Source organism: Schistocerca americana, chromosome 3 (assembly GCF_021461395.2).
Source record: "Schistocerca americana isolate TAMUIC-IGC-003095 chromosome 3, iqSchAmer2.1, whole genome shotgun sequence".
In the NCBI taxonomy this organism is placed as follows: domain Eukaryota; kingdom Metazoa; phylum Arthropoda; class Insecta; order Orthoptera; family Acrididae; genus Schistocerca; species Schistocerca americana.
The window spans coordinates 258,242,084-258,269,973 of NC_060121.1; the positions used below are offsets into that span (position 1 = coordinate 258,242,084).

Here is a 27,890-nt window from a genome sequence, read left to right on the forward strand (position 1 = left end):
CACATGAAACAGTATCAAAAACGTTCACAAAATTTAAAATACTGCTGTTGTATGTAGGCTGCTAAATATAACGTGCTATAAATGAACGTGTCATTGCAGTATGCAGTGGATAATTGAGTCCACATTGTAAGCTTCGTTTTTGTCTTGGGTATGTGCAAGTAAAGATTATAGTAACAAAGTGACCTAAGCATAGCCTACTGTTTACGTCCGTGCCATATTTAATGCTGTTTTCATTGTAAAAACTAAAATTGCAAAGTAAATTCAGAGAACATATTTCAGATGTGGACAAATGTGTCAAATATCTGGAGGCATGTTATGCACATATATTGTATACAAACTATGAAAAATATGAGGGGTCACATTGCGTAACTTTTATTGGCATTAAGAAAGCATCTGATTCCACCTGTCTGCTTTGACCCATGATGTCATCAGTGTGGCGGAAATGCCTACTTCCAGCTTATACAACATGGCACCAATGTCGAATGTCGTCATAGACACTGATGCAACAAATGTGAACAAAAATGAAAATATGCAAAAGTCTCACTCCAACAATAAAATAAAACTAGTGAGTCAGCTACAGGAAAGAGGGTTTAGGGCGGAACTAGCTAAATGTATTACAATACAAAATCCACACCATCCCAAATTTAAAAACTGAAAATATTTCAACTTATGACACAATGCAACAGCCGCAAAACAATCAGGAGTCAGAAGGGAAAGCAGAAAGGTGGAAGGAGTATATAGAGGGTCTATACAAGGGCGATGTACTTGAGGACAATATTATGGAAATGGAAGAGGATGTAGATGAAGATGAAATGGGAGATACGATACTGCGTGAAGAGTTTGACAGAGCACTGAAAGACCTGAGTCGAAACAAGGCCCCCGGAGTAGACAATATTCCATTGGAACTACTGACGGCCGTGGGAGAGCCAGTCCTGACAAAACTCTACCATCTGGTGAGCAAGATGTATGAAACAGGCGAAATACCCTCAGACTTCAAGAAGAATATAATAATTCCAATCCCAAAGAAAGCAGGTGTTGACAGATGTGAAAATTACCGAACAATCAGTTTAATAAGCCACAGCTGCAAAATACTAACACGAATTCTTTACAGACGAATGGAAAAACTAGTAGAAGCCAACCTCGGGGAAGATCAGTTTGGATTCCGTAGAAACACTGGAACACGTGAGGCAATACTGACCTTACGACTTATCTTAGAAGAAAGATTAAGAAAAGGCAAACCTACGTTTCTAGCATTTGTAGACTTAGAGAAAGCTTTTGACAATGTTGACTGGAATACTCTCTTTCAAATTCTGAAGGTGGCAGGGGTAAAATACAGGGAGCGAAAGGCTATTTACAATTTGTACAGAAACCAGATGGCAGTTATAAGAGTCGAGGGACATGAAAGGGAAGCAGTGGTTGGGAAGGGAGTAAGACAGGGTTGTAGCCTCTCCCCGATGTTGTTCAATCTGTATATTGAGCAAGCAGTAAAGGAAACAAAAGAAAAATTCGGGGTAGGTATTAAAATTCATGGAGAAGAAATAAAAACTTTGAGGTTCGCCGATGACATTGTAATTCTGTCAGAGACAGCAAAGGACTTGGAAGAGCAGTTGAATGGAATGGACAGTGTCTTGAAAGGAGGATATAAGATGAACATCAACAAAAGCAAAACAAGGATAATGGAATGTAGTCTAATTAAGTCGGGTGATGCTGAGGGAATTAGATTAGGAAATGAGGCACTTAAAGTAGTAAAGGAGTTTTGCTATTTGGGGAGCAAAATAACCGATGATGGTCGAAGTAGAGAGGATATAAAATGTAGGCTGGCAATGGCAAGGAAAGCGTTTCTGAAGAAGAGAAATTTGTTAACATCCAGTATTGATTTAAGTGTCAGGAAGTCATTTCTGAAAGTATTTGTATGGAGTGTAGCCATGTATGGAAGTGAAACATGGACGATAAATAGTTTGGACAAGAAGAGAATAGAAGCTTTCGAAATGTGGTGCTACAGAAGAATGCTGAAGATTAGATGGGTAGATCACATAACTAATGAGGAAGTATTGAATAGGATTGGGGAGAAGAGAAGTTTGTGGCACAACTTGACCAGAAGAAGGGATCGGTTGGTAGGACATGTTCTGAGGCATCAAGGGATCACCAATTTAGTATTGGAGGGCAGCGTGGAGGGTAAAAATCGTAGAGGGAGACCAAGAGATGAATACACTAAGCAGATTCAGAAGGATGTAGGTTGCAATAGGTACTGGGAGATGAAAAAGCTTGCACAGGATAGAGTAGCATGGAGAGCTGCATCAAACCAGTCTCAGGACTGAAGACCACAACAACAACAACTCTTTACTCAACCTGACTAGCGCAAACAAAACCTATGATACAAAATAAACTAACACCTGCAGTTCTGGAAAGTGGAACTGGACATTTCCTTTGATGAGTAGAATTCCAATGGAGCCCTTGATACCAAAAACCCAATACCCCAACTATGAAAAGTGGAATCGGACATTTCCCTTGACCTATACAGCTCAAATACTGCTCTCAATGCCTACTGGCAAACCACTAATAAAAAAACCACATCTGCAAAGTTTACACACCTATATAACTCACAAACACCACCGAAATCAAAACTCCAATAACTCGAAAACCCAAATACCCTCATATTCACCAGATCAATTACAACACAACTGAAATACTATAAACACACACACACACACACACACACACACACACACACACACACACACACACACACAATAAAAACCATAACAACCCAATGAAAACAAGGCCAACACTACCAAATCTGCATTACAGTTGTGACAAACCACATTACCTCAGTGGTAAGACTCACATTAACCCAGTACTACACACACTCAACATGTCAATATCCACCGCCAGAGGACACCATCAGGTTCAACAACATGACATCTACAAACACAAAAATACTGTGCCATAGTGACTTCACACACTGCCGCCACCCTTAGATTACAGGTCAAAGTAGATAGCTGGAATTGGATGCTTCTGATGACTGCTGTTAGCAGACTGTAAGCCAAAACTTGGGTAATATATGCTGTGAAGTTATTGGAAGAAGGAGGGTGACATCAGAATTCATAAATTTTTGTCACAACTGGGCATTCCATTTACTTTCAATGACCTAAGATTTTAGTTAACCATTGTGTACTGCAGAAGTAGTGTTATGATACTTGTGATCCATTAGTTTAAGGCGAGGAAATACTTAAAACAAGCACCTGAATTATATGTGCACTCTCCCCCTTGTACACTAACGACATTGATTGTTTGTTTACAGGTATTCAGAGTACCATATGAAGAACGAAAATTTGATCACAGTGACAAGTTCGGAGAAGGAGAGTCATTGAGAACATGTCTGCAAATCATGCGAGACACAGGAGCTCATATCGAAATATCTTCATCCAAAGATCAATCCTTGACCTTCTTAGTAACAGGAAAACAAAATTCTGTGTTGGATGCTCGAAGAAGGATTTTAACAAATTTCCAAACACAGGTAAATTAAAAATTACATACTATGTTCTGAAATTTTGGTGAATTGGAGTCCCAACTATTGAAATTCATTTGTATCACTTGTGCAGTTTATAATTAAATGATGATACACACTTGTGTTCATGTTGTTAATGGGTCTTGAGGCATAGATGATAATTTGCTGTCTGTATTAAACCATTGATTTTCATGTGAACCCTTTGCAGTAAATGAAACACTCTTAATATGTTGTTGAATTATGCTTATGATATACCTGAAATTGAAGGTGCTGACAGTGAAACTGGCCAGTAGTTTCCTATACTGGTCTGTAGGCTGTCTAAGCTCACCTTTAGAATAGAGACTTAAACTTTATCTATATTTGTTTGACTTTCTTCACAACTTAGTGTCTGTATTGCTTTCCATACATGGTTCAACCCAGGTTTGATTTGCTTCCGTGTTTTACATTCTGAGAATGGTCTTCTGTATGCCTGCAGTTCTGTGTGTTTCAACAAGCCTGTCATCAGTTTTATCGTTGACAGTAATCATTAGAGAGGCCAATATCTTACAAAAGTGCGTTTTCCGAGACTCATGCTAAAATCCTTCATATCCTCGTAGCATTGTTTACAATTTGTGCCATGCGAAAGTGTGTTAAATGTTTAGTAAGTTATTATTAATTTCACCCTCACTAGCTGTGTTAATATTTATGCCCCACGTAGTATAATGTTGGTTTTGGAGGCTGAGATTTCTTTTTTTTTTTTTTTCAGTTTATTAGTTAAGAAAGTGTCTGCATTACCATTAGGCGAGAGCTTCGCGCACAACATAATTAACTTCTCGTGGCTGTCTAACTTCTTAGTTCAGCGGGTGCCGATTCAAAATGTTTATCAATGCAAATTGTAACCAGATCTTTAAAATATGTACTATCTCTGATATAAATACACCATCCCCACCATTTAATATTGTTCTACAGTAACATCTTAAACTTTTGTGTGGTGGTAGTACTATATGCTCTATTTTTGTGTCTCTGCACAAGTGCTCTGTAATGCATTCCACTGTGCTATTCAAAGACTGTACTTCAGCTTTAAGATGTGTACTTCATGTTTAATATGTACATATTTTGCTGAAGAATAGATAATTTGGAGCAAATTTCTGTTCTCTCTCTCTCTCTCTCTCTCTCTCTCTCTCTCTCTCTCTCTCTCTCTCTCTGGGTACATTTTACCTTATGTGCATGTGTGAAAAAATCTCTAAGCTGGTTGTGACATAGTTAAGGGAGGGGAGCCTGATGTCATGACTGACTTGAAAAAAAGGCATTGTCCTCCTACCCATGACAATAAGTATTGCACCATGTGTGGCATCCTTCGACTTTTACTAATTAATTCCACCAACTTCCTTTCCCCAGTTCTGTTAAGGTGCCAGGCAACAGGCCTTGCCTGGTGTAACACTCTCTCTCAATAGTTCCCTCAGGCACCAGCACAATGTGTGCCTAGTCAGCAGTCAGCAGTTCCAGCTCCACATTGACTTCCTATACAGCTCAGTCAAGATGAGGCTGATCCTGCCTCTGGAACAGCTCAGTCATGCTAACGTTTTTGGAAGTTACTTTGCTTAGGTCACTATCCATGTCGTATGCCCTGTCCCTATTCAAACTGTTCCTTGGCCCACCCTATACCACTATCTGATCATCTTACGTGAAATTGTTACTGTAAAGCTCTAATACCTCAGCCACCTGAACCAGCCAGACACTTATCTCGAAAATGGCATGGAGCTGATATTCTTTCCCTAAAGTCTTCTGTAATTGAGAGCCCATACATCTACCATGACTGCTACATAGCAGCAGTAATCCTTGTTCTTCAGTGATATTCCTAGCATAGTCTGCCAAACATTTCCAGCTACTATATCATCTTGAGGATCCTCTTCGCACAACTTTGGCAGCTGGAACGTGATTCTGGTACATGCAGCAATACTATCAAAATGTTTTCTACCAACAGCCAGTTCTCGACTGCCCCCACCCCCACTCACCACTCCCTCCCTCCCGCTCTCCCTCGTTCTCTTGGCTTTTTCCAAATGTGCCCGAAGAGCATAGAGCTTGCTTTCTTGCTTCTATATTAATTTGTTCATGCAACATATTTTGCAGTTCAAAGAGAATAATGACCCCCCTTGCTCTCCCTTCTCCATCCCCTCCCAGTGAAACCATTTGCTTCAACTGAAATTAAGAGGTCTCTTCAAAAAGTGCCAGAACATTCATAATTTCACGCAGCATGCAGTTGGAATCTCCGCACATACCTGTGTTTAATGTGTAACTGCTGGAAGTTTCAAAGTAGTGTGTCTGTTAGTTATTGAGTAGAAAGCTGTTGCACAATTTGCAAATTTGTACGTGGCAGAGCTGGAGGGGCAACGCATCATTCATTAAATTTTGCATGAAACTCAAGAAAACTTATACAGACACACACGAAGAGATGAGTGCGTAAGCCATACTCAGTGTTATGAATAGCTCACACTGTTTAAAAATGACAAGATAGAAATTAAAGGTGACCCTTATTCAGGACGCCATTCGATGTCTACAAACAATGCTCGTGCCAGGAATGCCAACGAAATAGTGTGTGCCAGTTGAAGACTGGCTGTCTGAGAGATTGCAGGAGATTGTAACTGAAATTGTAACATGCTAACACACTTGCACATTCGTCCCTGTTCGTGTGTGACTATTGCACAAAAAACGAAATCACTGTGCTGGCTTGTCCTCCGTACTCTCCAGACCTGGCACCTGCGGTCTTCTTTTTATTTCCAAATTTGATAACCCTGTTGAAAGTACAAAGATTTGCAATGATAGACTAGATAAAAGAAAATTCACAGACGGCGCTTCATGCGATCCTGTAAGAGGCATACCAAGACTTCCTCCAGAAGTGAAAACAGTGTTGGGTCAGTGTATCAATAGTGGAAGAGAGTATTTCGAAAGAGACAATGCACAATAAGTGAAAGGTAAGTGTAGATAAATTTTGTGGACAAAGTTCCGGGATTTTTTAAACAGGCCTAATTTGTTCGTTCCACAGTTCATATTCAAGCAACTGCCACCGTTTCTACTAACGATCAAATAAGGTACTTATAACAAAGAAAAAATGTGTGAAACTAAAAGAATATTCTGACATAAATTAAGTTTCTTCCACTATAAAAGTGTGTGACCCCCAATATGTTGAATTCATTATGAGTGCAAATTCAGTAACATCTGATGAATGTAAGTAAACAAAATATTATAGCAAATTTGCTCCTAAAAGTAATTCAAAACAAGAGATTCCATAAATGATGGATATAGGGCTTTGCGTTTCTTTTTAAATTGCTTCAGGGAAATGCTCTGGTGATTGCTTCAGCAAGACTACTTGTATCTTGATCAAACACACGTAAATATATTTCTAACTGAAAACCACATATCAGGTGAAAATGTTATACAGTTTTTCATCTCATTTTCCTATGAAATATGTTGTCTTGTGAATAATTCACTGCATCCTTACATTGATTGGAATATTTTCAGGCAACTGTGAACATTGCCATACCGAAAGAACACCATCGTTTCATTCTGGGAAAGAACTATTTAAAGTTGAGAGATTTGGAGAAGAATACAGCAACTAAGATATCTGTTCCAAATATGAATGATCCTTCTGACAGAATTACTATAACAGGAACAAAGGAAGGAATTGAGAAAGCTGTGCATGAAATAAAGGTCACATCTGATGAGCAGGTAATTGCCACTAAAGTGTTTTGTGAAATGCAGTAATCTGAAAGTACTTTAAGTAAATATATTCTTTCATTTATCATCCTATTGTATTCAGTTTTCTTTGCTTTTTTTGAGATGCGGCTTTTCTTTGTATGTCTGTTTGTCAGGTTTTTAAATTGTATTCCTGTTATGGTGCTGACTTAGCATTGGTCTGTTAGAACAGAGGTTGTTTATGAAATTCTCCAGATTAAGCTACATATATTCAGATAAATATGGGATATTGTTAAAAAGGAGACAGGGAAAGAAAACATAGGTGACACTGTGTCTGTCAAAGAGAATGGAAACATTATAAAATATAGTTGCTGTTTAACAAATATTCATTATAATTACTGTTTGAAATTAGATATGAAGAAGCAATACATAAAACTTAATCAAATGAAAAATGATCTCTTATTCCTATCTGAAGAAAGGGAAATCATTACCAATGTAAAACTAAAGTTCTTATGGAGTTCTTGATATCTCCAGAGCCACAACTTTTAGTGTTAAGACACTAAAAATTGTGGCTCTGTAATAGTTATTGTTCTCAGTCACGTACACAGTACATTGTTAAATACATAAAATAGAGGAAAGGCAACTACTCAATTATAGTGAACCAAAATGGGGAGTAGAGAACAGGAAACAGCATTCACTCTAGCTTTCCAGCTCTTGCTCTTTTTCTAGAAAAAGTACACACACAGATGAACACTTCTGTGGTCACATAGAGACTGATTATTGATAATTGTTCATTGAAAACAGTTGCCCGAGCTGATGGAGGGGTAGGGAAGGAAGCAAAGTGGGGGTAGTAGGAAAGAGTCAGGTCTTTGGACAGATGGCTCCACAACAAGATGAAAGGAGTATAGAGGGTAGAGCAAAAGGATATAGTGAGGGGTAGGGGAAAGAGGAGAAAAGGAGAGAGAAGTGAAACAGAAGTGGAGAGGGGGGGGGGAGACATTTGTGGGGTGGGGGGAGAGAAAGCTGAGAGGGGAGGGGGAGATAGTCCACAATCTGGACAGGTTAGGAGTTGTGTGGACAGGAGAGAAAGGAAAAAAAGAAGAGGCAGTGGCGATTGTGAGAAAGCAGGATATGCTGGAGAGACAATTCCCATTCACAATTCAGAGAAATAAGTGTTCCAGCATAACGACAAGTGCCGGCATGAAGATAAGGAACGTAACTGCAGAGAAGGCTGAGAGATAACGTCAGCCAATAGTATGCTGACTAGAACCGCATCACGACAGGAGTGGCTTCTATATGAAGAGAATATAAGCACAGCTTCTGCCAGCCATGGCTGGACAGTGGAAGACACATACTATCAGACCCGGATTAGGAACCACACACTAGAACAGCCGTGATTAGTGATCCATATGACCTTGGGTGATAATTGGCGTGAACATTGTATACATCGAAGGACATTGATTATTTGCATGTCGCCCATTGTGTGCAACAACTCGTTGTAAATCCAAAGTCAAGTTTTGTCAATCTACTTTATTGAAATAAAAACTATTAATGTGATTTGCTTGAATTGCTGTATAGCTATCTGAGAAAGCAGCACCCTTTAGGTATCCTATAAGAGAATGGGGGCAGGACACCACAATAGGTGCTGGAAGGGAGTAGCCAAATGGCGCGTGTAGTGAAGCAGTTGTTGACTTGTATTGCACTGGGCAGTATGTTCAGTGACTGGATAGTTAAGTTTATTTTGTCATAGTTGGGTGGTGGCCATTCATGTGAATAGACAGTTACTTGTTGTGCTCATGTAGAATGCTGTACTGTAATTGCAGTATTTATCTGACTTATAAAATAGCTACTTTCATACATGGTCGTGCCTTTTATTGGGCAGGAAATGCCTGTGACTGTACTGTGGTAGTAGGTGGTGGGTGGGTGTATAGGGGCAGATACTGCAGCTGGTCCGACTGTAGGGGAATAACCCATGCAGTGCGGGATTGGGGGTAGAAATGAAGTATGAATGGACAAGGATTGATTGTGTGGGTGGTGGAATACTACTTTGAGTGTGTTAATAGGAATTTGGGTAGGATATGCATCATCTCAGGGCGCGATGATAGTTAATTGAAGCCTTGTGGTTGAGCTTCACAAGGACAAGCTGATACTTGATCATAGGAGTGCTAGTCAGTAGCTGGTTAACAGGTTTACTGGTCTCAGAGGAAGTGATGCCACAGGAGATCTGTTTTGGGTGAGCTGGATATGATACAGTCAGTTTCTAAAGGCTCTGGTCAGGTTATCAGTGTGTTTTGACAGCTCCTGCTTTCCACTGCAGGTACGGTGAGTATGGATGGCGAGATTGTAAGAAAGACACATTTTTGGTATGGAATTGGTGACAGCTGTCAAAATAGAGGTACTTTAGTGGTTGGTACACTTGTTGTGGACGGACGTATTTATGGGGCCATCTGAGACATTTACATCTAGGAAGGTGACTCGATGAGTTGAGAAGATCCAGGTGAAGCTGATTTGGAAGTTGGTTTTGGGTTTATGAAGGAAAGAGCAGAAGTTGTCATTATCATCAGCCCAGTCCATGAAATTCTTCTTAGTGAAGCCTAGCCAGACAAAGGGTTTCAGTCTTGACTGGATTCCTATGGATGGCACATAAATAATTGCTTGCATGTCTGAAAGAACAGACCTTGCTGACAATCCACAGCTATATATAAAATAATTCAAATTTTATTTGCTGGCTGCAAAGACTAGTTCTAACTGTACTAGGTATGGATGTCATACCTGTTAGTGATATGAAAATTTGTGCCGTATTGGGACTCAGATCTGGATTTCCCACTTATTGCAACTGGTCGTCTTAACCGCTTCGTCCATCTGTGCACGCTCTCTGTAGTGACTCAGATTATTTTGTACAACTGTGGATTGTCAAAAATAGAAGTAAGTATTACGAACCTAGATGGGCATATGATGCCCCACTGCGTGTCCGGGGATAAGAGTAGGCCCTCCGTATTTCTTCCTGTCGTAAGAGGTGACTAAAAGGAGTCTCATATGTTTTGGCCTTTATGTGATGGTTCCCTATAAGAGCGAGCCATTTGGGGATGGGAGCCTTACATGGTGCATCGTGTCCATAGTGCTTTGAGATCTTTAGCCCCCTTTCTCATCGTTTCATTGCAGTCCCGCTTGTTCTCCCTCTCTTGGGCAAGGATACATTCCTGGGTGCAGTTTCCGCCGTGCACTATGCAGTGTTGTCTTCTGCAGAGACAACGACCATAGACTTCTTTTCACCTGATATCTGGCACAGTAGCCAGTCTGTTGTGGTGGGGCTGCCATGTACCCTCCTGGTTGTAGCCCCATGACAACACAGGGATTGCTCTGCTAATGCCTGCGCTGTCATCTCCCCACATACACCAAGGAGTAGATGCCTATCTCCCTGGGGCATCAGGACTCCTGACAATGGCCATCCTGCCAGGTGGCCCTTGCTGAGCCTGGGTGGGACCTGTGGGTGGCATCAGGGCAGATGACCAGCAATAAATTGTGGTACATCATCTCTTGCTGGTGGCCAGCTGCCAGCAGTCTCAAAGTGTTAGAGGGCTCACTTAAATGCGGAGAAGTATGACCCCAAATAGTTCCCCTCCCTGGCTGCATCTTGGGAGGGGTGAAAGGCTAAGGATGGCAGTGATACTTATTCGCCCCGGTACCTTGTCTGTACGCGAGTCGATTGGGAATCATTCATGTCAACGAAGCCTCAGTTTGGGGAGGTGGAGGGCTTGTCCAAAATGCAGTCAGGGTCGGTCTTCATTAAAACAGCATCCTCTGCACAGTCACGGGCACTACTCACCTCCGACAAGCTGGGGAATGTTTCTGTTTCTATTACATCCCATAAGAGATTAAATATGGTCCAGGGTACCATATTTCACAGGGATCTTCTTTTGCAATGTGACAACAAGCTGCGTGCCAATTTAGAGTGGTGATGTGTCCATTTCAGCCGGCGCGTCCACCGGGGTCTGAGTGAATATCAGGTTGCTACTGGTGCCTTCATTTTTTCCTTCAAGGGTGACACATTACCTGAGAAGGTCAAGGTCATGTCTACCGCTGTGATGTAAAGCCGTATATCCCTCCCCTGATGCGATGCCTTAAGTGCTGGAAGTTGGCCATATGTCTTCCCGCTGTATTTGTAGAATCATCTGTTGGGGGTTGTGGACGGCCTTCACATCCCAATACTCCCTGTGCCCTGCCTCCCATCTGTGTCAACTGCGGAGAGCATAATTCACTTGCTCACCGGACTGCAGGATTTTACAGAAAGAGAGGAAAATCATGGAATATAAGACCCTGGACTGACTGACCTACACTAAGAGAGAATATGAGCGCCTACATCCTGTGGCTATGACCACTTCATACGGCGCCGCTACAAGAGCAGTTGTAGCCCCATCTGTTGCACCTATTACAGTCAGCACTCAGAGCTGTTAAGATTACACCTGCCCCCTTGATGGTGTGGGGCATTTCCCTCTCTGTTGCTCCTGCACCACCTACTTCGGAAGCAACCCTCCCCCCTCCATTGCCACTATTGAGCCTCTTTCTCATGACCCCATTGATGTGGTGGTTCACACGATCACCACCGGCATTGTTTCTGCAGCAGAATCTAAAATTCCCTTTTCTTCTGGAACCCCTTGGTGGAGAACTGTGCCTTGGTGGTCACTGGAGATCGCTGAGGCGATTAGAGATCGCAGGCGGGCCCTCCAGCGTCATAAGTGGCAACCATTACTGGAACACCTCATTGCCTTTAAATGGCTCCATGCCTGAGCCCGACACCTTATTTGCCAGTGGAAGCAGGAGTGCTGGGAAAGGTATGTCTCCACCATTGACATCTGTACCTCTCAATTGCAGGATTGGGCCAAGATTAGGCGACTCTATGGCTATCGGACCCCTGTCAGTGTACCTGGGCTTTCCCTGAATGGAGTAGTCTGTACTGACTCCGACATGATTGCAGAACTCTTAGCGGAGCATTATGCTCAGAGTTCCGCATCTACGAGTTACCTGCTGACCTCCTCCTCCTCCTCCCAGAAAGAGCGGTTGGAACATTGGAGCCTTTCCTTACATACCCGCCATCCCGAATCATACAATGCTCCATTCAGTGAGTAGGAATTCCAAAGTGCCCTAGCTGCTTGCCCTGATATGGCTCCAGGGCCGGATCACATCCACTATCAGATGCTCAAACACCTCTCGGTGAACTGCTAGTGACACCTCGTAGACCATTTCAGCTGTATCTGGGTTAAGGGTAAATTCCAATTGCACTGGTGGGAAAGTATCATCATCCATGTGTTGAAACCTGGCAAGGACTCGCTGGAGGTGGACAGTTGCCGGCCCATTAGCCTCACCAGCATTCTGTGCAAGTTGCTCGAACGCATGGTGAGCCGGAGGTTGAGTTGGTTACTTGAGTCTCGGGGCCTTCTGGCTCCATCTCCGGGTGGATTCTGTAAAGGCGGCTCTACCACCGATAATCTGGTCTGCCTGGAGTGTGCCATCTGTAAGGCATTTGCTCACCGTCAGCATCTGGTTGCAGTCTTTTTTAACATGCGGAAGGCATACGGTACCACATGGTGACATCACATCCTCACCACACCTCATGGGTGGTGTCTTAGGGGCCCACTCCCGATATTTCTTCAAAACTTTCTGTTGCTTCGTTCCTTCTACATGCAAGTTGGTCCCTCCCATAGTTCCTCCTGAGTCCAGGTGAATGGGGTCCTGCAATGCTCTGTCTCGAGTGTCTGCCTCTTTTTAGTTGCTATCGGTGGGTTAGCTGTAGCTGTGGGAACATCCGTATTGGCTTCTTTGTATGCTGATGACTTTTGCCAGCACTTTAGCTCCACTGGCATTGCTGTTGCTGAACGGCAGCTATAGGGTGCTATCCACAGGGCGCAGTCCTGGGCCATCATGCACAGCTTACAATTCTCGCCACCAAGACCTGCGTCATGCATTTCTGCTGGCGTCGCACTGTTCACCCTGAGCCACAGCTTTATCTTGATGGCGAATCTCTTGCTGTGGTGGAGACGCATCAGTTTTTGGGCTTGCTTTATGATGCCCAGTTGACTTGGCTCCCTCATATTCGGCAGCTTAAACAAATGTGCTGGTGCCATCATAACGCTCTTCGTTGCCAGAGTCACACCAGCTGGGGTGCCAATCGGTGTACCCTTCTACGGCTGTATTGGGCATTAATTCAGTCCCACCTTGATTATGGGAGCCTGGCTTACGGTTCGGTATCGCCTTCCGCGTTGCGGTTGCTTGATCCCATACTTCACTGCGGGATCCGACCCGCAACTGGAGCTTTCCACATAAACCCTGTAAACGGCATACTTGTGGATTGCGGATCCAGTGCCTACATCTATTGGCCGCTTATCCAGCACATGTTTGTAGCTTGCCCAGGCATCCCAATTACCATCTCCTGTTCGCCAACTCGGTCACCCATCTTCCAGAATGACTGCCCTGGTCAGGGTGTACGATCACCATTCGCGTCCGGGCTCTTGTCTCTGGGCTTGAGTTTTTCCCTCTCGCACCTCTTTTCCAGGCCCATATCCGTATACCCCTGTGGTGTGTGCCCCGCCCATGCTTTCAACTGGATTTGGCCCAGGGTTCGAAAGACTCAGTCCCTCCTGATGCCCTCTGCCGCCGCTTTCTTTCCATCCTTGCCGCATTTCATGGCTCTGCTGTGGCCTATACCGACGATTCAATGGTTGCCGGTAAAGTTGGTTATGCTATTACTCTTGAGGATCATTCTGAACAACGCTCATTGTCAGCTGGCTGCAATGATTTCACCGCAGAGCTTATCGCCGTCTCTCGCGCCCTAGAGTATTTCCGCTCCTGCTCAAGTGAATCCTTCGTTATCTGTAGTGACTCCCTGAGCGGTTTACGAGCTCTCAGTGTTTTCCTCACTCTCGTCTGGTGAGTACCTGGAGGGATAAATGGCGCACCATGCACAAACTTCAGGTCGTTAAAGGAGACTACTGGTGTATGGTGCTCCTCCTTGTGGGCCTCTCGCAAGGACTCTGTTGTACTCTGCCGGTTGCACATTGGCCTCTTCTGTATGGCGCACAGTTATTTATTGCGCCGTGAGGACCCACCTCTCTGTCACTGTGGTTCAGTATTGACAGTGGTCCACATTTTGTTGAACTGTCCGCTTTTAACTGCGCTGAGGCAGGTGTTTGCACTGCCTGATACGCTCCCTGCACTTTAACAGATGACGCTGCCATGGCAGGCTTAGTTTTGCACTTTATTCGAGCAGGGGGCTTTTATCACTCAATCTGAGGGTTTTTTCTTTTGTGTGTTACATTTGGCCTTTGGCCTACGGTTTTAGATTGGGTTTTTAGTGTGCGTCTTGGTGGTTGGCTTTTCCTTTTGTTTCCATGGTCGGCCAACCACTGTAACACTCTGTGTGTTTTTTAATTCCTCTTTTTTGGTCTTTGTCTCTGTCTTGTTCTGTGTCGTCCCTTGTCATCTCTGTTGCTTGTTTTCGTTCCTTGTGGGTTTTTCATGATCATGGAGAAAGGGACCGATGGCCTTTGTTGTCTGATCCTTTCAACCCCGACAAACCAACCAACCGGGCATACGATGATAATATCGGTCTTGATCTCTTGTAGCTTTGTTATCCTTGGTGTGGGAATACAATTAATACTGTTTACAAGCATGGACTGTGGCTCAAGGATGTAAATTATGTGACGTGGAAGTTTGGGTCAGGTCGGGGAGTGTGCACAGGTAGCCAAAGTGGTTAAACAGGAAGTCGAGGTTAGAATTCCAGTCTAGCACAAATTTCCACATGACACTTATACAGGTGACTTCAAATTATTTGCAGTCGGTGAATAAATTTTGGTCCATAAATAAGTTTGCATAGCAGTGCCATGGATTTGTTTATAGATTTGGCCTTTTAAAGTGGAAACACTTGAGTTAGGATGTGATTGCCTAAGAGGTTTAGGAAGCAGGTGGTAAGTTTGGTATCAAGACAATGTTGGGAAAGTAGTGTCCCATGGCCACACTGTGGGCCTAAGGGATGTTGATGTCAAAGGATGTCGCAGCCAAAGTGACCAACAAGGAGTCTGGTGGTAATGGAGCAGTAACTGTGGAGAGGAGGTAAAAGAAGCGAGCAGTGTCGTGAATGTAGGATGAGGATCACAAACAATATTTAGGAGATGTTGCTCAACAAAGGCAGAGGTTTGCTCTGTGGCAGCATTGTACCCAACCAAAATGGGATGACCAGTAGGGAGACGTGGGGGTTGGGTTCTAGAGTTTGGGGAGTAGATAAAAGGTAGGAGCATGGGGGGTTGCTGGCGTAAGGAGGGAGATGGTTTCAGGTATCGGGTTCTGTGTACCTAAATCCTTCAGAAACTGTTTGAGGTGATGTTGGAGACCTTATATAAGATCATGATGGTAAGTTATGCATGTAGAGTTGTTGGAAAGTTGTCAGAGACCTTCAGACACATAGTCACTGTAGTTAAAGACAACTGTGGTGGAGGCTTTGTTTGTGGGAAGGCTGATAAGGTCTGGACTATTTTTCAGGTTATGAGTAGCAGTGATATTGGACTCACTGGGGAAGGATGAAGTCAGGTTAAAAGTGAGTCATTGCCTACCACCTGCCTGCTTCCTTCAGCTTAGGCAGCTGCTTTCAATAACCAGTCTTCGAGTGGCCACATAAGTGTTAGTTTTGATGTCTGTCTGGTTGTGTGTGTGAATGTTCATATTTGTGCTAGAAAAAGAGCAACAGTTCAAAGTTAGTGTGAATGATGTTTCCTGTTATATGTTTCTGTACACCACACATTCATCTACAATAGTTGACCGTTTGCCTTTCCCGTGTTTTATGTATTGCTCAATCCAAGAATTTTTGTTATTGTATTTGTTAACTTAGGGTGCAACTTTACACGTTAAATGTAGCATTGTTAGGCCTCTGAATTAGAGAACTGACTATGGTGTCTGTAACTACCAGCTTGTCTCATCCCTTACATCATTTTCAAAGATTTTTGAGCAGATCACGCATGAAAGAGTTGTCACCCATCTGTGTTGTAACGGGGTATTGATCCCATTATGGTTTGGATTATAGGAGAACTTTTCTACTGAGGCAGCTGTTTATACTCTGGCTGAGCACATAAATTTCTTAAATGGTAAAATATTGCCAGTTGGGATCATCTGCAACTAAACAAAGGCATTTGATGGTGCCAATTATAATATTCTAATAGAGAAATTAAATCTTTGTAGGTTACGTGGTTCGTATGTCTAGTTTAGTCCTGTTGAAGAAACAAGATCCAGAAAGTGACACTAAAGTGTTAGAGAAACACTATAATGGGGAGAAATAGCAATTGGAGATCGTGCAGTGCTTGATCGTCGCCCCCTTTACTGTTCTTGCTGTTTTTTTTAACTAACTACCTTTTTACTTGCATCAGGAGACAGAATTAATCTGTTTTGTAAATAATATCAGCATTGATGTCAAGCTGGAAACAGACATGGATAAGGAAAATAATGAATGATATTTTTATTGAAGTTACCCGGTTTTATCTTCTCTGGCTAGCATTAGACTTAAGAAAAAATTCACTGCCAAAAATATTCTGCTTTATATTCACATAGTGCACCAACAAATAATATTACATAGGGCAGAAAGGTTCGTGGATGTACAAGTTGATGACCGACTGTAGTACAGAGTGGACCTTCTAACATGTTAAGGGTCAGCTACTTTTTGCCACTAGAATAAATTCCAAATTTGGGGAAGTTAAAGTATTTTACATATTTTCATTCATTTTTGTCGAATGGGATAGTACTGTTAAGATAACTCCTCATAGCCAAAAATATTTTTGTGCAAAAGAAAGTAATTAGAATTGTGTACGGGTATCACACACATACATCTTGCTGGTTTCTCTCTTAAGTAAATGGAAATATTTACCACAGCCTCACAGTAAATTTATTCACTAATTAAATTTTACTGTCAACAATCATCTGCAATACTAAAAGGAAAAATCTTCTGCACGTCCTTGTAGTGAGTCTAACTTTGGCACAGAAAGGAGTGAAATACGCAGTTACAAAACTGTGTAACAATGTGCTCATTGAAATATCCATGACAGCTGAAGTATCTTTTTTTTGTCAAATATACCAGGTGTTCCTCTATAGAAGTAGTTTAGATGAAACCACAGGGTTGTTATAATTGAAGTTCCAATTTCAAAACATTGAAAAAGAAAAAAATCCCACTAAATTGTTCATTGTCCATTCAGTGTCATTTTGTAAATTGATTCGGCTACAAATGACAGATGAATCACAGTATGATGGCTGTGCTGAGAGTTGCACATTAAACCAACCATACTATTCAGTGTATGTGACAACACAAGTTTGGCATTAAACAATTGTGGCACTGTTAGTTAGGTAAGCCCATCCACAACATCAAGGTTGTACCACATCAGATGGAAAAAATCTGAATTAATTGTCCTGAGGCCAAAAAGCAAGAATGAAATCTATTTTTAATTGTTGTGAGACTGGCACAAGACATGTTAAATATGCTGTACACAGTTTCTGCCACAAGTTGAAACTGAGAAACAGTATGTTCCACAACAGGTTGGAGTGTCTCGGGTCAAGTTCAGAATGCATTGCATAATATGTACTTGCGGTTGAGGTACTTCTGTGATTGGAGCACTGAACACATCATCTTTCAGGTGACCCAACATCCAGACGTCGCCGGCCAGTGTGGCCACGCGGTTAAAGGCGCTTCAGTCTGGAACTGCGTGACCGCTACGGTCGCAGGTTCGAATCCTGCCTCGGGCATGGATGTATGTGATGTCCTTAGGTTAGTTAGGTTTAAGTAGTTCTAAGTTCTAGGGGACTGATGACCTCAGATGTTAAGTCCCATAGTGCTCAGAGCCATTTGAACCATCCAGACGTCGCACAGATTACAATCAGGTTATCTGGATGGGTAGGCTGTAGGGAAATGATGACTGATAATTCTAGCATGTCCAAAATGCCTTTGCAGCAGATGCTTCACTGGCGTTGTAATTTGCAGAGTAGCGCCATTTTGTATAAAAATGATTTTACTCACACATCCATGTTGCTGAAGGGTCGGAATGATGTTGGTGCATGAAAGACTCTTAGTACTTACCAGTGTCCTTTCGGGAATTCTCACTTTTCATCTGATTTTGTGTAAAGAAAGATCATACTTAATGATATATTCATATAGAGGAAAAGGTTATTTCTTTTTTATTGTATAATTAAATTATCTTTCTCTCATATGCGTGTGTTATATCATCTTGTGCATGTGTGAAACTGTGTGTTTACAACTTCAGGGTTTGTTAGCTTAACAATAATGGAAATAACGTGCATAAAAAGTAGTGTATTAACAAGCATATCTGTACTGTAATTTTTTATTCTGAGCATTTCATTATTGTCACAAATTGTTTCTCTCTTTTATTTCAGTCAAAACAAGCATATGAACGCCTCAATATTCCGAAGATATATCACCCATTTATATGTGGTGCAAATAACGAGCATGTGATTGCACTGATGAATGAAACAGGAGTGAGAATAAACATACCTCCTGTGTCAGTACAAAAGGATGAAATCACAATAGCTGGTGAAAAGGAAGGTGTTACAGTTGCAAAAGACAAAATCATGAATATCTACCGTGAAATGGTAAGTTTGTCCATAAAAGAACATTTGTTGAAGGTGTGAAACATTTAAACTGCAGTGTACAGTGGAACTTCATTTAGGGACACACACACACACACACACACACACACACACACACACACACACACACACACACACACCATGGCTATTGCAAATTGCTCAGCACTTTTCTTTGTGAAATCTAATAAATTCTATCGATGGTTGGAACTATTAAGAACAACCTTATATTGAGTTTGTCGATCATATCTACTGAATTGTTTTGTTTATCTACCATTCTCAGCAGTATTGCTTGTTCATCTGAAGTAAAATACTTCAACATTTTCATATCAGGAAGTAGTTATTGTTAGCAAAATATATAATGAATTGGAACATGTGAAATACCCAATTTTCATATTTTTGAAATAAAAATTGCACGTTACAGTTGAGAAAGGACAAATAAAGTGCTAATTAATCAACAAATTTTAGGATCTATAGAAGAGATAACATAAAAAATTCATAGATTGAATAAAGTAGGCACAATATGCTTACTAAATGATGTGAAACTGCTAAAGTGAATTAATTTCATTGCAGTTTTATGGAAACTCACCTTTAATAAAAAGAATTGTATACATCAGTCAGAACTTGTGCATACTTGTTGTTGTGCACCAGTGTCAGAAGCTTGTGAAACAAAAAATGATTAGCTGTAATGGATGTTCGTAAATATTTGCTACAGTGGATTTTTTTGTGTATAATGACTCGTTTTGACATTTAGACCTCTATTTATTTTGCTAGAGTAATGTGTGTTTTTTTTATAGCCATAGAAATAATAGCAGTAATTATTTACCCAAGATCCTTGTACAACAGGTATAGGATCTGTTAGATTAATTCAAAGTAAAAAGTCTTAAATACAGGTATTCGAATATAAACAAGTGTCTCATGAGGAGAGGACAGGTGATTGGTAGTGGCCTTGTTGAAGGAACTATCCCAGCACTTGTCTAAAGTGATTTAGGAAACCACAGAAAACCTAAGTCTGGATGGCCAGGTAGAGAATAAGCCTCAGTCTTCCCTACCCTGAGGGATAATAAATACTCTGCATTGTGATGATGTACCTAATGTACTAAGCTCTTATTTTTCTATATAAAAACAGGTTAGCTTAGTAATATATAAAAAAAATAATTGTACACTTTACATTTAGTTCTCTGCACTTCACACACACACACACACACACACACACACACACACACACTTGCAAATGACTTTAGGGTCACAACCATGGTGCCTGCTTATGTTGCAGCTTGATGTCTTCCATTCTCTCTGTCTTAATAACTGAAGCAGCTTCCCATCATGATGTGTGGCTCCTTGATGAGACATTGCTATTACCCCCCAGGGGATCCACAACTCTTTTGTGGATACGTGCGTAGCGAGCACGGGGCCCCGAGCTAATGTGGCCTTCCTTCCTTTCCGGGCTGCATACCTTCCCTTTCCGCATCCTTCCCCATCCCCTGTCTTCACCCCCCCCCCCCTCACCTCTTGCTCTTTCCTTCACTTTCTCCCCCTCTGGGAGTATGGTTTGCGCCTACGTCCGGAGACGGACGCTTGTAAATGTACTGCATTCTTCTTCTTCCGTGCTTGTATGTCTTCTTCCTTCCTTTGTCCATCTCCTTTCCTTACCTCTTCTCTCTACCCTTTTCTCCGCTGCGGCGTTTGAGACCCCCTCTTCTTTCCTTTCCCTTTCTCTTTCTTCCTCCCTGTGCGTGTCTGAAGGCCGACCCACGCACTTCCATGCGTAGCCGGTGACGGGGTAACGCGTAATTCCCCGCCCCGGGTAGACAGGTAGGACACGTACGTACCCCCTGGTAAAGGCCAGGCCCAGGGAGGGGTGATTACCCGAGCTGATACCTTCCGAAAGTGCCGATTGGTCCCTCCGTCCGTATGTCGGGAGGTGTGACCTGAGGTGTGAACAATCACCTAAGGCGGGTGTGCCCTCGGTGAGGGCCCCCACAAGGGAGGAGCGCGCCATCGGAGACGCCGGTAATCATGGGGGATTCTTCCGCAATGGTTTCCTCACCTTCCACTATGTCTGCTCACAAACGTAAGTTCACTGAGTCTCAGCCACAGACGGTTCTTCCATCGTTGCCACAGTTCCTTGTTGTTTCTCGGTCTGACGAAGGTCACGACTTCTCCACGGTCAACCCTTTCATTATTCAGAAAGGTGTCGACGCAATTGCGGGTCCTGTAAAGTCTTGTTCCAGATTACGGAATGGCACCCTGTTGTTAGAAACACACAGTGCCCTCCAGGCTCAAAAATTGCTGCGTACTTCTCTGCTCCACACCTTCCCTGTCCGGGTGGAACCGCACCGTACCTTAAATTCCTCGCGTGGAGTCGTTTATACGCGCTCCCTCGATGGATTGTCTGACGAAGAAATTCAGCACTATCTGTCTGACCAAGGCGTCACGGCTGTTCATCGGGTTATGAAACGGGTTGACTCGAACATCATTCCAACCCGCACTGTCTTCTTGACATTTGACAAAGTTCAACTCCCATCAAAAATCAAAGCAGGCTATGAGATAATTTCCGTTCGCCCTTATGTCCCAAACCCTACGCGTTGCTATCGATGTCAGCGGTTCAACCACACCAGCCAGTCCTGTTCCAATCCGGCCAAATGTGTTACGTGTGGCAGGGATGCCCATGAGGGTGCTTGTCCACCTCCATCCCCTCGCTGCATCAACTGTATGGGTGACCACGCTGCTTCCTCTCGAGATTGCCCTGTTTTTAAGGACGAAAAGCTGATCCAGGAAATAAGAGTGAAGGAAAAGGTGTCGACCTTTGCTGCTCGAAAGTTACTCGCCAGTCGACAGCCCACCGTGCCTCAGAAAGGAAAATACAGCGCTGTCCTTGCTTCTTCTCGGCCAACAAAGGAGGCGGCCACGCAGACTTGCGACCTCACATTTAGTACCACGGTCGTCAGATCGGCCAGCGCAAAGATCGCCCGTTCAACCTCACCTCTTTCGCCTGCCCACTCTATGGCTCACCCTTCGTCGGGTTCTGCTAAATCTCGAGCCCAAAAGTCAGACGCCAAGTCTTCAAAAAAAGAGCATTCTCGTGAAGAGTTTTTACGTACTGCAACTTCACAACCATCGGTTCCTCAATCATCTAAACATACCTCCAAGAAGGCTACGAAGAAACACAGTTCCTCTCCTTCTCCGCCAAGGCGTGTCCCATCTACAGCACCACCTGGCGGAAATCGCCCTCGGCCATCTTCTGTGTCGCCGAAGCGCACTGTTGGTGGCCGGTCAACTGGCCGATCGTTGGTGGCAGGAGCTGCTCCTGACCAACCTATGGATCAGGATCTTCTGCCTTCGACTGAATGCCATTCCATGCTGTCGGTCGCAAGCTCTGAGCAGTCGTTGAGTTGACAGCACCCTTGGTCACGTTCCTCCATTTTCTGTTCACCCTATGTCCATTATCCACTGGAATATCCGCGGAATTCGCGCCAATCGGGAGGAATTGTCGATCCTCTTACGATCCTACTCGCCGGTCATCTTCTGTCTTCAGGAAACAAAGCTGCGTCCCCATGACCTTTGTTCTCCCTCATTTTCAGTCCGTCCGATATGACCTCCCCTCTGTTGAAGGCTCTCCAGCCCATGGAGGACTCATGATTCTGCTCCATGATACTCTCCATTATCACCCAATCCCCTTAAACACTTCCTTCCAAGCTGTCGCCGTCCGTCTTTCCCTTTCTGGATACACGTTCTCTCTTTGTACGGTATACATTCCATCGTCTACACCAATGACACGAGCTGATCTCCTTCATCTTCTTGATCAGCTTCCACCCCCCTATTTGCTGGTTGGGGACTTCAATGCCCACCACCCGCTTTGGGGATCTCCACATCCTTGTCCACGTGGCTCACTATTGCTAGACGTCTTCCACCAAGCGGATTTAGTCTGCCTCAACACTGGGGTCCCCACATTTTTGTCTGCCTCCACGGCACATTTATCCCATTTGGACCTTGCGGTCGGTACTGTTCCGCTAGCTCGGCGCTTCGAATGGTTCGCCCTTGATGATACACACTCGAGTGACCACTTTCCATGCGTTCTTCGACTGCAGCCTCAACTGCCATATATGCGCTCGCGACGCTGGAAGTTTGCCCAAGCCGATTGGACACTTTTTTCGTCACTAGCGACATTCGATGACCGTCGCTTTCCCAGCGTCGACGATGAGGTCACACATTTTACCGACGTTATTCTCACAGCTGCGGAACGTTCAATACCACGCACCTCCGAATTGCCCCGGCGCCCTCCAGTCCCTTGGTGGAACGAGGCATGCCGTGACGCAATACGTGAGCGGCGACGTGCTCTTCGCATTTTCCGTCACCATCCAACTTTGTCCAACTGTATCCGATATAAGCAGCTCCGTGCGCGATGCCGTCGCGTCATCCGCGATAGCAAGAAGGCAAGCTGGAAATACTTTACTAGCTCATTTAACAACTTCACTCCCTCCTCGGAAGTTTGGAGTCGGCTTCGACGGTTCTCAGGCGCGCCTAGTTTCTCCCCGGTCTCTGGGCTCACTGTCGCGCATGATACCTTAGTGGACCCCGTCGCAATTTCTAACTCATTGGGTCAGCACTTTGCTGAGATTTCGAGCTCTTCAAATTACCCGCCGGCGTTTCTCCCGAAGAAACGTGCAGCGGAAGTGCGACATCTTGCTTTCTCCTCTCAAAATCGCGAAAGCTACAATACTGTTTTCTCCATGCGCGAACTCCAACATGCACTCTCTTCTTCTCGCTCCTCCGCCCCAGGACCGGATGGTATCCATGTCCAAATGTTGCTGCACTTATCAACCCATAGCCTGCGTTACCTCCTTCGCCTTTATAATCGAATTTGGACCGACAGTACCTTTCCCAGGCGATGGCGGGAAGCTATTGTCGTTCCCGTTCCGAAACCTGGAAAGGACAAACATCTCCCCTCTAGCTATCGCCCCATTTCTCTCACGAGTAGTGTCTGTAAGGTTTTGGAGCGTATGGTGAATTACCGTTTAGCTTGGTGGCTGGAGTCCCGCAGTCTTTTAACACCAGCCCAATGCGGATTCCGAAAGCATCGTTCTGCTGTTGACCATCTTGTTGCTCTCTCCACTTATATCATGAACAATTTTCTACGGAAACGCCAAACGGTAGCAATATTTTTTGATCTGGAGAGAGCGTACGATACCTGTTGGAGGACAGGCATCCTCCGCACACTGTTCTCTTGGGGCTTTAGAGGCCGGCTGCCCCTTTTTCTTCGCGAATTTATGGCAGAGCGCACATTTAGGGTGCGGGTGAACACTACTCTCTCCCGTACTTTCTCCCAAGAAAACGGGGTACCCCAGGGCTCCGTGCTGAGTGTTGTACTGTTTGCCATCGCCATTAATCCAATTATGGATTGTCTCCTTCCTGATGTCTCGGGCTCCCTCTTTGTGGACGATTTTGCGATCTACTACAGCTCTCAACGGACCAGCCTTCTTGAAAGACGTCTTCAAGGATGTCTCGATCGCCTCCACTCGTGGAGCATCGAAACCGGCTTCCGTTTCTCACCCAGTAAGACCGTTTGTGTTAATTTTTGGCGACGTAAGGAGTTTCTTCCGCCCACCTTACATCTAGGTCCTGTCAACCTTCCGTTTTCCGACGTCGCTAAATTCTTGGGTCTTATGTTTGACAGAAAACTGTGCTGGTCCTCCCACGTTTCCTATCTTTCGGCTCGCTGTCTGCGTTCCCTTAACACCCTCCGTGTCCTGAATGGTACCTCTTGGGGAGCGGACCGAGTGGTCCTTCTCCGCCTCTATCGCGCCTTAGTGCGCTCGAAATTGGATTATGGAAGCATAGTCTACTCCTCTGCTCGGCCGTCTATTCTTCGGCGTCTCGACTCTATCCACCACCGTGGATTACGTTTAGTGTCTGGAGCTTTTTACACCAGCCCTGTGGAAAGCCTTTATGCTGAGACTGCTGAACCTCCGCTGTCCAATCGGCGGGCAGTCCTTCTGAGTCGTTATGCTAGCCATCTGTCTTCCATGCCTGCTAATCCAGCCCATAACCTTTTTTTCGACGCCTCCTTTGATGTCGGGTATGCAGGCCGCTCCTCCTCCCTACTACCCCCGGGAGTCCGCTTCCGTCAACTGCTCCATTCTCTTTCCTTCCGCTTTCCTAAAACCTTCTTGACAACTTGGGGTACAGCACCGCCTTGGCTCCGTCCCCGGATTGACTTGCTCAGAGACCTATGTCAATTTCCCAAGGATGGTACCCCTACACTTGTTTACCGTCGGGCATTTGCTGCTCTATGTGCACAAATGACGGAAGCCACGTTTATTTACACCGATGGCTCGAAAACATCGTTAGGTGTAGGGAGTGCCTATATTGTTGGCGACACCCCAAATCACTTTCGGCTTCCCGACCAGTGTTCGGTTTATACTGCGGAGCTTTACGCTGTTCTCCAGGCTGTCCACTACATCCGCCGCCATCAGCGGATACAGTACGTAATCTGCTCAGATTCTCTCAGCTCTCTCCTAAGTCTCCAAGCTCTTTACCCTGTGCACCCTCTGGTCCACCGGATTCAGGACTGTCTGCGCTTGCTCCACCTGGGGGGCGTCTCAGTGGCGTTCCTCTGGCTCCCGGGACACGCTGGTATCTGTGGAAATGAGGCGGCCGATGTAGCGGCCAAGGCTGCAGTCTCTCTTCCTCGGCCAGCTCTTCAGTCTCTTCCGTTTACCGATCTACGGAGCGGTTTATGTCGCCAAGTCACTCATTTATGGCATGCGCATTGGTCAACACTTCCCCACAATAAATTGCGGGAAGTGAAAGCCCTTCCTTGCGCTTGGACCTCTTCCTCCCGAACGCGTCGTCGGGAGGAGGTAATTTTAGCTCGACTCCGGATAGGGCACTGTCTTTTTAGTCATAGACATCTTTTAAGCGGTGATCCTCCCCCACTCTGTCCCCACTGCTCTCAGCTGTGGACGGTCCGACACCTTTTAATTGAATGCCCCTATTTTAATCCGTTACGATCCCGTCTACAGCTATCGCCTGATCTATCGTCGATTTTAGCAGATGACACGCGCTCAGCTGACCGCGTTCTACAGTTTATTAGTGACAGTGAAATGACGTCAGTCATTTGAAGCTTTTTTTGGGGGACAACCAACCCCTTTCTATAGTGCACTTTTAAGCATTCCTTCTGCCTTTAGTTTCTCAAATTTTCTGACTTTGTTTCCATTGCTGCTGATTTTCAATTTCGTTTTTTTCCTGTTTTCTACGTCACGGGCTGGGCGCTAATGACCATAGTAGTTTTGCGCCCTAAAACCACAAACAAAAAAAAAAAAAAAAAAAAACATTGCTATTAAGTACTAGTGATAATAATGCCCACCCACCCATGTCTACTTTGACTTCTATAACTAATCTTTGTGTAATGTGCAATATCTAAGAGATATGCATTGAGTATTTAGGCAAGTTGTTATATTTGGCTTCAAGTTATTATTTTGAGCAGAGGAAAGAGGTGAGAAGGAAAACTGTGTTTAAAACAGGTCATCTGTTATACACGGACATGACAGGTCATGGTATAGCGATAGGCACATATGCAGATGGCGGTAGTATCGTGTACAGAATATATAAAAAGGGAAGTACATTGGCAGAGCTGTCATTTGTACTCGTGATTCATTTGAAAATATTTCTGACATGGAATGCAGAATGGTAGTTGAACATGTGGGATATTCCATTTTGGAAATTGGTAGAGAATTCAGTATTCCACGATCCACAGTGCCAAGAATGTTCAAAGAATACTGAATTTCAGACATTCTCTCTCACCACCGACAATGCAGCGGCAGATGGCCTTCACTTACTGACAGAAAACAGTGGCGATTGTGTAAAATTGTCAGTGCTGACAGACAAGAAACACTGTTAAATAACCGCAGAGGTCAATGTGGGACATACGATGAACATATCAGTTAGGACAGTGCAGACTTTGGCATTTATGGGCTATGACAGCAGAAGACTGACCAGAGTGCCTTTGGTAGCAGCATGACATCGCCTGCAGTGCCTCTCCTCAGCTTCGGAACATTGAGTAGGCCCTACGTGACTGGAAAATGGTGATCTAGTCAGACGAGTCCTTATTTCAGTTATGAGCTGATGGTAGGGTTCGAGTGAGGCACAGATGCCATGAAGCTGTGGATCCCAGTTGTCAATAAGGCATTGTGCAAGCTAGTGGCTCCATAATGGTGTGGGCTGTATTCACAAGTAATGGACTGAGTCCCCTGGTCCAACTGAACTGGTTATTAACTGGAAATTATGTTCAGCTACTTGGAGATCATTTGCATTCTACAACAATGGAATTTTTATGAATGACAATGCACCAAATTACTGATTGGTTTGAGGAACTCCTTGGACACTTTGACCAAGTGATTTGACCACCCATTTCGCCCAACATGAATCCCATGAACATTTATGGGACATAGTCAAGAGGTCAGTTCATGGCCGAAATCCTGCACTGGCAACACTTTTGCAGTTATGGACAGCTATTGTGTGAATTTTGGTAGGATTTATAACAACTTATTGTTTTCAGCATTGTAACTGCTGAACATTTGAACTGACTGAGTTATTGATTTTCCTTTTTCAGGAGAAAAAATGTACTGTGGTGTCGGTAGAGGTTCAAAAGGCTAAGCATAAATACATCATAGGCACCCGTCGAACAGGTATACAAGAAATCCTCAGAGAAACTGGTGTTAGTGTGGAAATGCCTCCTCAAGATTCAAGTACAGGAACAATTACATTGAGAGGCCCACATGATCGGTTAGGTAAAGGTAAGTGTTTGTGTATTGTTACTGATCAAATTATTGTGTATAATGTGTAATTTCTTGTAAGTGTTTTAGTTTTTTTGTTTTCTGCAATGGTGGCCAGCTATCATTTGCTAATGTGCTGCAGCACTCTGTAAATATCACATTAAAATTCTGCAATTTCTCTTTGAATGTGAGCTGAAATTGCACTAAACTTACTCTATTTCTCTTAGAATTCGTGCTGATATGCAAATAAAAAAGACAAAAATGTGTTTTATAGCCCTCTTCCTGTGATAAGTAGAAAACAGTGT

The 27,890-nt window shown here is 43.8% G+C and overlaps 1 protein-coding gene across 1 annotated transcript in view; it reads left to right on the forward strand.

Moving 5' to 3' along the window:
• The window catches only part of LOC124607419 (vigilin), an 89,651-nt gene that overhangs the window by 1,861 nt on the left and 59,900 nt on the right, over window positions 1–27,890 (forward strand). Inside the window, exons 3-6 of the mRNA XM_047139745.1 lie at window positions 3,302–3,517; window positions 7,007–7,213; window positions 18,599–18,814; window positions 27,423–27,606. Coding sequence (XP_046995701.1) covers window positions 3,302–3,517; window positions 7,007–7,213; window positions 18,599–18,814; window positions 27,423–27,606 — 823 coding nt within the window. The remainder of the gene's footprint in view (window positions 1–3,301; window positions 3,518–7,006; window positions 7,214–18,598; window positions 18,815–27,422; window positions 27,607–27,890) is intronic.